This window comes from Bos javanicus, chromosome 10 (assembly GCF_032452875.1).
Source record: "Bos javanicus breed banteng chromosome 10, ARS-OSU_banteng_1.0, whole genome shotgun sequence".
Lineage (NCBI taxonomy): Eukaryota > Metazoa > Chordata > Mammalia > Artiodactyla > Bovidae > Bos > Bos javanicus.
The window spans coordinates 88330520-88344261 of record NC_083877.1 but is presented as its reverse complement, the minus strand read 5'-3'; the positions used below and the strand labels follow the sequence as shown (position 1 = coordinate 88344261).

General features: G+C 55.8%; 1 protein-coding gene across 1 annotated transcript; it reads left to right on the top strand.

Annotated features, from left to right (window-relative positions):
* Positions 1 to 2933: 2933 nt before the first annotated feature.
* On the top strand, positions 2934 to 12948 carry ISM2 (isthmin 2). Its single transcript, XM_061429772.1, is given in 5 exon segments — positions 2934 to 7678; positions 8798 to 9227; positions 10589 to 10724; positions 12218 to 12332; positions 12334 to 12948. Coding segments are annotated over 5 exon segments (1764 nt in total). The 5' UTR covers positions 2934 to 7039; the 3' UTR covers positions 12778 to 12948.
* Positions 12949 to 13742: the final 794 nt, after the last annotated feature.

Below are 13742 nucleotides of genomic sequence, written 5' to 3'. Positions count from 1 at the left end.
CATGGCAACCCACTCCAGTATTCTTGCCTGAAAAATCCCATGGACAGAGGAGCCTGGCAGGCTACAGTCCATGGGGTCCCAAAGAGTCAGACAAGACTGAGTGATTGTGCATGCACACACTGCATTTTAATGGGGTCTCTGTGGACCACTGTCTATCCATATTTTTTTCACAACTGCCCTCCCTCCTAAGGAGATTTTTAGACTCTATTTTGTTCTAAGTACCTCCCCCATGAAATTTTAATACCACATATATACTGTCTATTCATGTACTATGGCCCTTTGGAGTGTTACAAACCATTGTAATACTTCGATTTTTTTTTTTTTTTTTTGCCTCTTCCCTGATATCTAACTTTTGCCCCTATTGAGAGTACATCCTATGGACCAAGGGTTTTCAGCCTTCACACTGCAGTCATTTTGGGGTTGTACAGTTCTGTGCTGTAATGTTGTAGAATGTCTAGCAGTGTCCCTGGCCTCTACCTACTAGGGGCCTGTAGCACTCACCACCCACCCTACCCCCAACAGAACCAGACATTTTCCCCTGAGACATACCTGCTTTCCCACCCACTGTTGGGAGCCACTGCTGAGGACAATCCAGAGGAACCGAACACCCTCTCGCCAGTCCCACCTCGGGAGTGGAGATGACAGTGGAAATAAAATTAATTAATTAAACTGGCATTTTTCTAGCCATTTGGCATAAATACTTTAGTATTGTACTTACCACTTTATATTGTGATTATCTTTAGTATGTTTCTGGATCTGCCCCCAAGGCCAGCCTAGAGGATGAGTTATTTCAGAGCCAAAGTCACATCCCAGCCCTAGTATAGAGCCTGGCATGCGCACTCAGTCGTGTCCAGCTCTTTGCGAGCCCATGGACTATACCTATCAGGCTCCTCTGTCCATGCAATTTCCCAGGCAAGAACACTGGGGTAGGTTGCCATTTCCTCCTCCAAGGTATCCTCCCAACCCAGGGATAGCACCTGGGTCTCCTGCATTGCGGGCAGATTCTTTACTGTCTGAGCCACAGGGAAGCCTGCCTTCTGTTCTAGTTAGGAGCAAACAGCCAACATCAAGCAGCCTTAAGCAAACGGCCGCAGGGCCCAGCATTCTGTGTGCCAGGCCTTTTTGTCCTCACATGAAGGGCAAGGAAACTGACAGTGGGTCCAGTAACTCATCAGCCAGGATCCAAACCCAGCTCTGCTTACTTCTTCAGGCTCTGGGCACCTAACCCTGGCACCCACCACTTCCTTGGCTGGCAAGGGAAGACCCTGGGGTAGGGCAGAGGAGAGTTGGGGGCTTGCAGCCGCAAGAGGGTGATGGAGGTTAGAACTAGCCAAGAGAGAAGAACCAAGAGAGGGCAGCTGCTCTGCAGCAAGGACTGTCCTTCAGGAAGGATCCACCCCCCAGGGCAGAGCTGGGGACACTCATGCTGTGGCAGCAGGGGCTCCCCCATGGTGGGAGGAGGTGCTTTGTGAGGGCACAGGCTGAGATGAAGGACTGGACACAGAGGAAGGAGCCTCTCCAGGGATGCTGTCCAGGGCAGCGTCATGCATATGTGTGTGGGTGTGTATTTGGGGGGGTGGGTACTTGGCAATTCAGTCCTTGTCCATCGTCCAGCCAGTTACCCAGCAGCAGGGCCTGGACTGCAGGAGGAGCCTTGGGGATTGAAAGGTCTCACCTGCCAGGTGGGTGGCACCTAGAAGCAGGTATTTTTCTAGCCTAATGGGTGAGTAAGTGACCAAAGGGGGACTGGCACCCAGGCCTGTGTGGGGCCAATCCTGTGGCCTTGCCCTCTGCCACCTCCGGCACCTGGGCTCCTCCCTCCACTTTGACTATGACCTTCGTTCTCCCCCCAGACCATCCTTCTCGCTCTGAGAGCTTGGAACCACCGGCAAGCCAGGTGAGAGAGAGAGGGAAGGTCAGGAACCGGGCCCCGGAGGCGTGGCTGCTCAGTGGTCCAGGCAGGTTGCAGCCTCCTCGCTGGATCTCGGTGTCCTCACCTCGCCCCTGCCACTCTCACCTCACTCAATGGTTCGGGGACCAAAGCGAAGGAGGCATGAAAAAAGCAGAGCATCCTGCTCTAGTGTTTTGATTGTTTGACACATTCTGCACCCTGGAGTGGCAGGCAGTGCACCAGAGGGTGCAGCCCCTGCCTGGAGGTGGCAAAGCTCAAGGGTTGAGAGCATGGGCGCTCCAGCCTTATCACCTGCCTGCAAACCTGCTCTGCCAACCCCCTGTGTCAGTCAGTCAGTCATTTCAGGCGCTCAGTCGTGTCCAACTCTTTGCGACCCCACGGACTGCAACACGCCGGGCCTCCGTGTCCATCAGCAACTCCCGGAGTTTACTCAAACTCATGTCCATTGAGTCGGTGATGCCACCCAACCATCTCATCCTCTGTCGTCCCCTTCTCCTCCTGCCCTCAATCTTTCCCAGCATCAGGGTCTTTTCCAATGAGTCAGTTCTTTGCATCAGATGGCCAAAATATTGGAGTTTCAGCTTCAGCATCAGTCCTTCCAATGAACACCCAGGACTGATCTCCTTTAGGATGGACTTGTTGGATCTCCTTGCAGTCCAAGGGACTCTCAAGAGTCTTTTCAACACCACAGTTCATAAGCCCCCTGTGTAACCCCGAGCAAGTTACTTCACCTCTCTGATCCTCGGCTGCCTCCTCTGGGAAGCGAGGATGATGCTAGGGCCTGGTGTGTGTCAGTGCCTACAGGGTGCCCGGGAGCAGTGACCCCGTGCAGAATGACAGTGTGGGTTCTCTAAGCGCTTCAAGATGGCAACAGCAAGGCGATAAGCCTGGTGCAGGTACGCAGGTCACACAGCCTGAAGCCAGCCCTGGTGCTTGGAGGGCGTGCTCCGAGGTCTCCACGGTGGGGCCAGGGTGGGCTGGGTTAGAACAGCACATGCCAGGGAGGAGGGTGACATCCAGCCCCGTCCCCCTGCCCGTGGTCCTCTGGCCGTTGACTGCTGGGACTCCAGCACCTCCGGGAAGCTGGAGTGACTGTGTGCAGCCTGGCTCTGGAGGGTGCACCTGGGCCTCAGAAGCAGGTGATTAGAGGAGGCGGGATCCTGCAACTGGGTTTCATTATCTGGAACAAGTTCCTGACCCCGGAGAGGAGGTATGAGAGGAGGAGGCAGGGGGCCTGTGAGGGAGGCTCGAGCAAGGCAGTAAGCGTTTGTAGGGGGAGGCTCTTGGGTTAACTGGAAACACGTGGGTCAGGGCTGCCCTGCCAAGCCTGGGAGGGTATGCGTGGGCCCGTGTGTATGTGATAGAGAGAGGGCAATGGATGGTGGGGCTATAACTTGGTATGTATCTGTGTATCTCATGTTTATCAGGGTAATGGCACCATCCCCCGAAAGAATGGAATTGTGTATTTGTACACACGGGAAGCTCCACATTTGAGCATAACAGATGTGGGAGGTGGCCCCGTGGGACAGAGCAGGTCTTCTTACACAGGCTGGAGCCTCGGCAATTGCTTGAGAATGTCCTGGAGGTCCGTGCACTGCCTGGTAATCCTGCCTCGGTGGTAGGGTGGCGGATGTGCTCTTCAGACCAAATAAGATGTAAAGAGCTAACTGTGATGGCTAGAGGGGTACTGCCCTCTCTCTCTCCGAGAACGATCTATCACCTCCCTTCGGTGACATTCACCACACGCTTGCCGTGTGCTAGGCACCATGCTAACCCAGCCATCCTACAGACAGGGACGGCCAGCCACTTCCCTAATTTACAGGGGGAGCAATTCAGGGAGATTAAGTAACCTGCCCAAGGTCACACAGTAAGTGTCCAAGTTGGGGTTTGAAGCCAGGCAATGTGGCCTCCAGCCTGCACTTGTTACCCCCACGTTCAGGGACCAGACAAGAAGATGAAGGCGGAGGTGCTCTGCATGCCGAGGTGGTTGCCCTTGAGGGGTTATTGGCCTCAGCGTCTGCACAGGCACCTCTGCACTGATGCCTGGGTGTTGAGATCCAGCAGAACTGCGGGTGAACGCAAGCTCCTTTAGTGTGACCTGCGAGATCTTATGTAAATCCCTCGCCCTCTCTGAGCCTCCACAGCCCCATCGTTAACACAGAGATAGTCACACTCACCCTTCGGTATTGCTGGCAGTCATCCACAGCAGTGATTTACTGAGCGCCTGCAGGGTGCCGGGCACCGTACTGAGCACAAGATACATGTGAGCAAAGCAGACAGACATTTCTTTCTGCCCGGGGCTGGAGTAAGTGTCAGAAGGTATGTAAAGGACCTGGCCGGGGCCTGGTATGGAAGACATGCTCAGACGATGCTCGGGTGCTCTGCCCACCTCCCCACGGGCCTCACTTCCTGTTGTCTGAGGGCTTTTGCCAGCACTGGGACCTGCTCTGAGCTGTTCATGGCAAGCCGGACGTGGCTGGAGTGCAAATCCTCTCCCACACCCAGCCTCCCTCAACCAGTGACTGACGGGTAACTGGGGCTCCCAGAGGGACGCACGCTAGTGGTCCACTGTGGTCACTGGCTTCATGGAGCATTTTTTATTAGCTGCCTCCCTTCCCCGACTCACTCTCCGACTCCCCACTTGGTCTCCAGGGATTACCTTCCAAGGGAACCACTTGCCCTTGAAGCTTTGTCTCAGGGTTGGCTTCTCAGGGAACCCAGACGAAGGCCAGATAGCCACCCCCACCCTGAGGGGTTCCCCAGGGGCTGATACAGGGCAGGAGGCTCCCAGAGAGGAAGGGAGGGTGCGTGGCTGTGAAGTTGAGCCAGGGCTTCCTATGGGCTCTGCTCATCATCTGGCCTGAGGTGGCACCAGGGCGAGGAGGGCTGGGAATGGATACTTTGAACGCCCGCTGGGTACCAGCTCTGTCCCGTCGCTGTTTCCAGTTACAGATGAGGACGCTCACTGAGGTTACACACCTGCCAGGGTCCCACAAGTCAGAAACCAGGCCACCACTGGGATTCAGACCTGGCAGCCTCTAGAGCAGGGTTTCTTAACTAATAGCACTGTCGACTGGAAAAATCCTTGATTTCCTTGCTGTGAAAGGGCTTCTCCGGTGGCTCGGTGGTAAAGAATCCGCCTGCAATGCAGGAGACACAGGAGAGGCAGCTTTGATCTCTGGGTCAGGAAACTCCCCTGGAGGAGGAAATGGCAACCCAGATGCATTGTAAGATCTCTAGCTTCTACCCACTGGATGCCAGCAGCACTCCCTCCTGTGATAACTATTAATATCACTGCCAAATGGCGAAACACGGCGCTTATGCCCACCAGGCTGGGCCATCTAAATCACCTGGAAAGGCTGCAGACCCTGAACTCCTGTTCCCCCAAGTCTCCCTTCTCTGTGCTCAGAGGCTGCAGACAGGCCGACTACACAAAGTCACAGGGACAGGTAGGAATTATGGGTGGGAACTGCTAGGAAGCCATCATCTGGGGAAGCTCCAGGCCTCCAGGACTGGCCAGTGAAGGTGTTGGGTTGTTGCCCTACTCCTCTGTCCATCCTTTACTCATCCACCCTGGCTATCTGGACCAGAACACTTTCACTCAGAATTTCGAGTGCCGGTTGAGACGGGCCCAGGGCTGCCCTGGGACCAGGTGTTTAGGGCAGGAGCCTTGGAACCAGGCATCTGGGGACCACAGAGGGGTCAAAGGGGAGAGATGTGAGAAATCAGACTGATTCAGTCCCTGATTTGTGCAGTAGACTCTCAGCGCTCTCACCTGTAGGGCTGGAGCATGATGATTAAGAGTGTGGACGCTAGGCCCAAGCTGTCTGGTTCAAATCCTGGTTCTCCCACTAAATGTCTGTGTCACTCCAGGCAAGTTACTTGCCCTTTCGGTGCCTTAGTTTTCATTATCAAAATGGAGATGACAGCTAGCACTGACATCTGAGGGTTTTGGGGAGGATGAAGCAAGCAATTAAGTATTTGGAATAGTGCTGGGCACACAGTGGATGCTGTGGAAGTGTTGGATAAGTAAAATTCTGACAGTCCTTCCAGGCAGGAATTATTGTCCTCATTTTGTTAATGGGAAATCACCAGATTGAATGAGCTGGTAAGAAGAACTGACTCTCCAGATCCATGTTTTCCAGTGCTACCACACTGCCCAGCTAGGAAGTAGAAGGCAGGGTCAAGGCTGTGGCCTGGGTGAAGCAGGGTCCAGAGGCTCCCGGCCCCTGAGGCTCACAGGACAGAGCTGGACAGGCTCGTTCTGCCCTGGTGTAGGGACCTGGGCAATGGGGCTGCAGCCTGGAGGTAGGTGCTGAGCTCCCAGTGTCCCAGTCTGAGCAGAGAAGTCAGAGAAAGAGCCGGAGACATCCAGGATCTACTTTCACTCACTACTTGCGCTGTAGCAAGGACAGGCCCAGTGTGGACCTCATGACACTGGCCAGCAGAGAGAACTGACTGGCAGACAGACGGACACACCCACGGCCTGGAAATCCGGGCCCCAGGTGGGCAGGCAAAGGAAGCTATAGCTGTGGTTAAGGATGCCAGGGAATACAGACCCTACATGGATGGCTTGGGAAGGCCAGGTGGCAGGGGGGCGTCGGAGGGGAAGGGTCCAGGGCCGCTGCCCACACCTGTGTCAAGGCTTTCCGAGCCCCCTGCCCTGACCTGGGAGGGCCAGAGTGTCTGTTCTCTGACAAGGGCCCTGGGGGATTCTGAGGCTGCGAACTGGACTTTGGAATTGCTGCCTAAAACACCTCCCTTCCCCTCCAGGCCTCCGTTTCTTCCATCTGTGAAAGAGGAGGTGGGATTGTGCCTCTTCCGTGTGTAGAAACCTGATTTGACCCCTCCTCCTCATGCCTCACGTTGGCATCATTTCACCCGAGCGCTTTGGGGGCATCGTCCACCCTCTGAGGTGTCAGAGCAGACGTGGCTTTGTGTAATTAATTTATTATTTGGCTGTGCTGTGTCTTCGCCGTGCTGCTCAGGCTGTTCCTTGCAATCATGGGTTTAGTTGACCCACGGCCTGTGGGATCTCAGCTCCCCAACTAGGGGTCAAACCCGCGTCCCCTGCACCGGAAGGCAGATTCTTTACCACTGGACCACCAGGGAAGTCCCCAAACAGACATGTCTGGGTGCGTGGTCACAAGTGAGTATGTGACCTGGTCTGGCCCCAAACCTCCTGCCTCCCCCCCTGCTCCCCACCCCCTCCCAGCCTTTCCCAGGTCCACATGGGCCTTGACCTCAGCCTCCCCAGATCCCAGCTCTCCCAGAGAAGAGGAGGAGACCCCTCTGCTCTCCAGGGCCCACCTCCAGGCAGGGTCACGTCGACACAGATGTCGGGTGCTCCCTGAATCAGCACCCCTGGTCCTAGATAAGACGCCCTCACCTGGGACCCTGAAGGACGCTCCCTTGCTGCTGGAGCTGCAGAAACTGCCAGGATTGACCAATACAGATTTGAGTGCCCTGAACCCCAACATCCAGGTGAGGGCTACAAGGGCGGCCATGACCCAGCGGATTCCTGGAGAAAAGCTGGGCTCAACAGCTCAGCTCCGAGGTCAGGCATCTCATCCTGATCTCATCTCATCCTCATCTATTCCGTGGAGGACGGGAGTCCTGTGTGGGTCAGACAAGGTGACTCTCATGCCCCACCTATGGAGTAGGAGGAGTCGGGCTTCCCCACCTCTTAGCTGCAGACCATCACGTGGCTCTCACAGCCTCTATCGCCTAGATGTTGTTGTTCAGTCGCTCAGCTGTGTCCGACTCTTTGCAACCCCATGAGCTGCAGTATGCCAGGCTTCCCTGTCCTCCACTATCTCCTCGAGTTTGCTCAGATCATGTCCATTGAGTTGGTGATGTTATCTAATCATGTCTAGTTAGACCATAGCAAGGGGCAAACAGCACCAATCTGACAGGGCTATCATGAGGACTGAATGAGCAGAGAATGTTTCTTGAGTGGCAGGCGGTTCCTGGAATATGGGCAGAGGTCAAGTAGAAAGCCCTGAAGGTCTGATCTTCCCTGGCCAGGCCCACTCCTTACTACAGGCCCCTGAAGAAGAATAGGGTAGATCGCCCACCAGAGGGGCTTTATGGGAGAGAAAACTAGAGAGGTTGGTGGAATTCCAGCTTACAGTCTTCACTGTCAGCCCTGAATCCCTAAAGATAATAATTCCTGCATTTTGTGTACCATCTACAGCTTATAAAACACTTTCACTGAAAGAAAAAACCACAAAAATATGAAACACATAACATTCTAAAGTTGTTTAAAAGTATGCGTGTGTGTATCCGTATATCTAAACTTGGAGTGTTAATTACCAAAATGTTACCTGTCACAAATGGAATATGGGTGATTTCCCTTTTCTTTGTATTTTGTTGGTTCCCCCACCCAATTTTGTCCTTTGACCTCATGTTACTTCATAATAGCCCCAAAATGATGTTTTTAAAGTTCACATTCACATAAATGATTTCACGTTATTTATTTTCTGTCCACAAAGTGGTGAACAAGAGCCCTTCCCCGGGCTTCTGGGGGGTTTGTTGTCACTTGGTCTCATTTTCTGGCCCTACAATGAGGAAGTGGAGGTTCAGGGCTGTTGGTGGCCCCAGCAGCTGGGCAGTCTGTGGGCTGCTGGAGCCAGAATTCAAACCCAGCTTCTCATAAATGAGTGGATCTCCAACCTGGCACATGTTAGAACTATCACATCTGGTCCCATCTCACACTTGTTAAATCTGTCTGGGGTGAGATTAGCGGGTCAGGAATCTCCCTCAAATTCTGATGCAAGGCCAGGGCCTAGGCTGTGACCCCAGCTGCCCCAGGGAGACCAAGAAGGTTGACCAGAAGAACGGGCTGGTTTAGAGAAGGGGTTGGACCTCTCCCCCTGACCCTAGGCCTATCATCTCCCTCCTCTTTGGAGCCTGGCTCTGAGGCCTCCCTCCGTGGCTGGGTGTGTCTGTCCCTCTGCAGGTGAAGTGGATCCCCAGGATGAGCTGGAGGTGGACCTGATGGCTGAGCCCAACAATCGCTGGTCCGAGGGCGCCCCCTGCTGGCTGCCTGCTGAGGAACTCTTCTGGCCTCTCTCCTGGGGCTACTCAGAGGGTGAGGAAGAGAGGCCCCGTCTCAAGGGCAGAGCCTCAGGAGAAGAGCAGGAGGAGGAAGAGGAGGATGACCCCCCAGAGTACAGTGAGGGTGAGGACCAGGAGGACAGTGAGGAACACGGTAGAGATGATCAGGAGCCGGGCTTCAGTGGGGCCGCAGGAGGCTGGGAGCAGGGCCCACTGTCTCCCAGAGACTGGGCCTTTGAGGAGCCTGATCGCTACGGTGAGTACCCCCATCTTGACCTCCCTGGCTGCTGCCCCTGGAGGTCCTGAGCGGAAATAAGGGTGACAGCTTCCTGGGCAGGGGCAGTTGTGGAAGTCTGGAGCTTAGGCCCTGTACCAACACCATCATCAGCTCAATAGTAACACCCAAGGCTTGCAAAGGCTTTTATTTTTTAAACATTTGACTCTACAATAACCCTGAGATCCCTTAAGCAAAACAGGCATTTGTTAATAATATTTATTTACATCTATCAGTTTTCCAACAAATTAAGAAATATTATAAATCCCACCACTCACAACTGACCTCAGACTGTGTGAGTCTGAATCCTGGGTCTGCTGCTTACCAGCTGAGTGACCTTGGGCAAGTTACTTAACCTCCCTGGGCCTCGCTTCCTTCCTCTACAAAATGGAGATGGGCACCACCCTTACTACTTGGAACTAAGTGTAGAGAGTGGTGAGTTAATGCTTTTAAAGTCTAAGTACATAGTAAACAAGGTATTGGCGATGATTATTTTAGAAAGCAAGATGACAACACAGACTGTTCAGAAAATATCACCTGAAACCTGCCCCCCCACCCCCCCCACCCCCCCCCCCCCCCTCCCCGCCACCATGACAGGCATTTTTATTTTTGCATGTTGCAGTTCCGGTTTTCCCTGGGAAAGAATGTTTCACGCAGTGTTACAGCTGTACTTTCCAGAGCCCTAGTGACACATCATTGGTTCAGACTAAGTCATAGCAGGCTTTCCCTGTTTTACCAGAGTCACGTAAGCTAACAGGCAGAATTTTCATGATTTTCGACATTTCTTCTATCGATTTTTCTTAATCACTTGGTGCCAGCCTGTTCAGACCTGCCTGGGAAGTGAAGAGAGGGCCAGGCATGTGTGTTGAGTACTTCAGGGGTTCCAGTGAGAGCCCTGGTGCATTTCGGGTCCCTCAGAGCAGGACTGGGTCACTAACGTGGGGAGCAGGGACATTCTTTAATACCCCAAGTGCCAGGAAAGTATTGTCAACTATGGTTTTGATTGCCATAAAAGTGTAGCTTAAAGATGTAGGCGGACTTTTCCAAGGTCCCCCCAGCAGCGATCAAGTGGCCTCCAGATAGCTTTGCTCTGTGTTGCTATGTGGGCACAGAAGGGGTGACTGGGGTTTGTGACACCTCCTGCATTTGCCCAAGTGTTCACTGCACAGGGGTGCCAAGCTGAACAGGTGAGTGGGGCTGAAATTGGACCCCTGCTTCATCCACTAGGGGAGTCCTGGCCCCAGGGCTGCGTCCTCCAGAGGAAGGGGGTGCCTTTTGCTAATTCACACCAGGGCACCTCATGGGCTCTGCCCACTCACACCTGGCTCCCTGCCTTGACCCAGACTATGAGCTTCAGGAGGAGTGGAGCCCCTGGTCTCTCTGCAGTGGGAGCTGTGGCAGTGGCCAGCGGAGGACTCAGCCCTGCAGCTACACCTGCATTGCCTCCAAGTCCTGCGCCTGCGACCTGCCCCCGTCCTGGTGAGATGAGCCCCAGCGCCTGCAGAGGGAGTGGCTTGCACTGTCTGAGCCTTGTACAGGGTGGACTCGGGAGAGGGGAGCCAGGAAGCTCACAAACGTGGTGGTCCTGCCCCGTCCCAGGTGGCTGTGGGCACCACAAGCCTAGTGAAGGCTGGCGCCCACTGGGGGCACAGACATGCCCTGTGGCACCACCAGCCTGGTCTCCTCTGTTCCCCAAGGTGCCGAGGACAAGGACCCCTTGGGCTTCCACAATGAGAGGTGGCAGCCCCTGGCGATGCTATGGACACGCTCCACCCAGGTCAGTGTGGGGGGCTAGCCCTGTCCTCTGGGGGTCTGGAGGAGAACCTCTCTCGGAAGGGTGGAACCTCACTGCACTGGCAGGAATAGTGCCTCCTGGATGCAGAGCACATCTTTCAGCTGGAAGGTTAGCCTCCCCGGCAAGGGGACCGTAGCACTTCTGAGCAACCCCCTTGCCAGGCCCACTGGCCTTTCCCAGCCTGATATTCCTGCTGAGAAGGTCTTGAGGGGAGCCACAGAGCTTGGGAGATCATCCAGTGGAGCAGAACAGGACAGGGACCTTGTGGCTTGCCCTCCCTGGTCACTCTTGGATGCTCCTGGCAAGCTCTGTCTGGGGAGCAGGTGCTGTCAAAACTGGTCAGGGTCCAGAGCTCCAGGACCGCTCCTTTCCAGCAGTGAGGAGCAGGCCACGCTTTCACCAGCAGACTCCCCATCTGTGTCCCTGGCGCTCATCTGCACCCCCAAGGAGGCAGGCAGCTGCCAGCAGCCTCCTTGCAGTTGACTCCCGTGCTCCATGCTGCAGAAGCTCGCTGAGCCGGGAAGGTGCACCCAGCCCTGTGGCGGGCAGGAGATTCCCAGAAGACTTAAGTCCGGTCCCAGCCTTCTAGGGGCTCGGGTCTTAGAGGGAAAGATGCACAGGACCAACTTAGGCCCAGCACTGCCAAGTGGGCCCTAACGGTCTGGAGCAAAGAGGAAGGAGCAGTTTGTTCTGTGTGGTCAGAGAAGCCACATTTCCCAACAGAGGGAGAGAGGAGGAGGGCAGCATAGACAGAGGGGCCGCTGGGGGCCCAGAAGGATAGAGTGAGCCTGAGAAGGGTAAGGTTAAGAACAGGAATAGGCCAGTGAGAGTGGTTAAAACAGGGAAATATTTTCTTACCGGGAGACTGAAACAGCTGTCCCTGCCCCCTACCACCCCAGCTCCTTCCCCAAGATCCCAGGATCTTTCCCACCACCCTGCATCTAAAAGGACAAAGGGTAGCTCATCGGGGCTTGCTGGCCCCCTCCTCTAGCCCCTTGGCCGTTGTCCATGTGGTCATGGCATGTTGCTTCAGCTTGCCTGAGTGGTGATATGTGGTCTCTCCCGACCGTGTTGGCCAGGTCGTTCTGCCCCCAGCTCGGGTGTGAGTACCTCCCCGCCTACCCGTTAAGATGCCTCCAAGCCACACCTTTGTACTGGCCCTTGAGTAACCCCCACCCCACCCAGGGGCTGACCGGTCCCTTGTTCCCCTGCCACCTCCCCTGCCCTCTGCAAATGTGGACAGCTGTGAAAAGTGGCTGAACTGCAAGAGTGACTTCCTGGCCAAGTACCTGAAGCCAGGTGCTGCGGGCCCTGCCCAGCTGCCCATGCGCATACGCGTTGGAGGCCGTGTCCAGCGCCGTGAGCCTGTGGGAGGAGCATCAAGGCCGCAGCTTCCGCTGGAGGGATGCCGGCGGCCCGTGCGAGCGCCTGGACGAGTACCGGTCCACAGCCCCTTCTGCCCGCGCTCTCTGCAGCACGCCGGCAGCCCAGCACTGCTGCTACGACGTGAGCAGCCGGCTGCTGACCCGGGGCAAGGGTGCCGGCGCGCCCGACTTGGTCAGCACCGACGTCTCGCCCGAGCTTCACTTCAAGGTGGACACGCTGCCCTGGATCCCGTGTAAGGCGGACTGCACCCACTACCACGCGGTGCGGCCAGCCAACAATGGCCGAGCCTGCGCGGACAACCCTCCCGAGGAGGACTACCTGGCCCAGTTGCAGGAAGCCAAGGAGTACTAACGAGAGGCTGCCGCGCTGGACAACGTTTCATCGCAGGACCCCCGCCTTCGCCCCACCTCTGCCCAGACCTGGTGAGGCCGGCCTGGAGCCTCGAGCCCTCTGCCTGGGAACCTGGGGCGGGCAGGTCAGCACGGTGTGGGGTCGGCTTAAAAGGTGTGTAAGGGGCCCAGGGGGAGGCCGCAGGGGCTGCCGGGAAATGCGTAGTCTGTGGAGAAACTCCCAACACGCCTGACCACCCATTTTTCTCCCTTGGCATGGGAGCAGGGGTGAGCCGGGATCTCCACACGCAGGGGTGATTCCCGGAACCTGCGTTAAGTCCCCCAAAAGCCCCAGCCCCGAGGGCCAGCCCTGCCACCCCCGCGGCCCGCCGCCGACGCCGCCCTCGGGCCAGCTGCCTTCCTCAGCTCTGAGCGGTGGCACGTGGCCGTCTTGCCCACCCCTGCTGGGAGGGTGGTCATCAGCCCTCCCACGAAGCTGCTTCCCATGGAGGTTCCAGTGGAGACCACCTCAGTCTAGGGCCGAAGGTCAGCGGTGGAAACATAAGTGGATAGGCTGAGGCAGCCAAGACGAGGCAGGATATCAGAGTGGGGCAGGGATCGACCAGTTCTAGGGGCTTTCTTTGTCCAGCTCACCTCTGTTCTATCCAACTCGTAGGAATATTGTGGGGCTGGGAGATCACACCACCCTGACTGAGCACAGGGTCAGGCCTGGGGAGGACTCGGAACCAAAGCAGGATGGGTCAGGTGCTGGTAGGGCGAGCTGGTAGATCAGTTCTCCGGGTGTGTAGGTAGGTGTGTAGATGTGTGTTAGGGGACAGCCCTGGTGTGTCTGTGTCTGTGTATTAGGGGACAGCCCTGGTTTACAGTGTTTGGGCAATTTCTGTGGTGTAAACATACCCACTGTGGCCCACTTCAAGCTCCCAAGGTGATGTCGCTGAATGCACTGAGCTCAGACCTGGGAAGAGA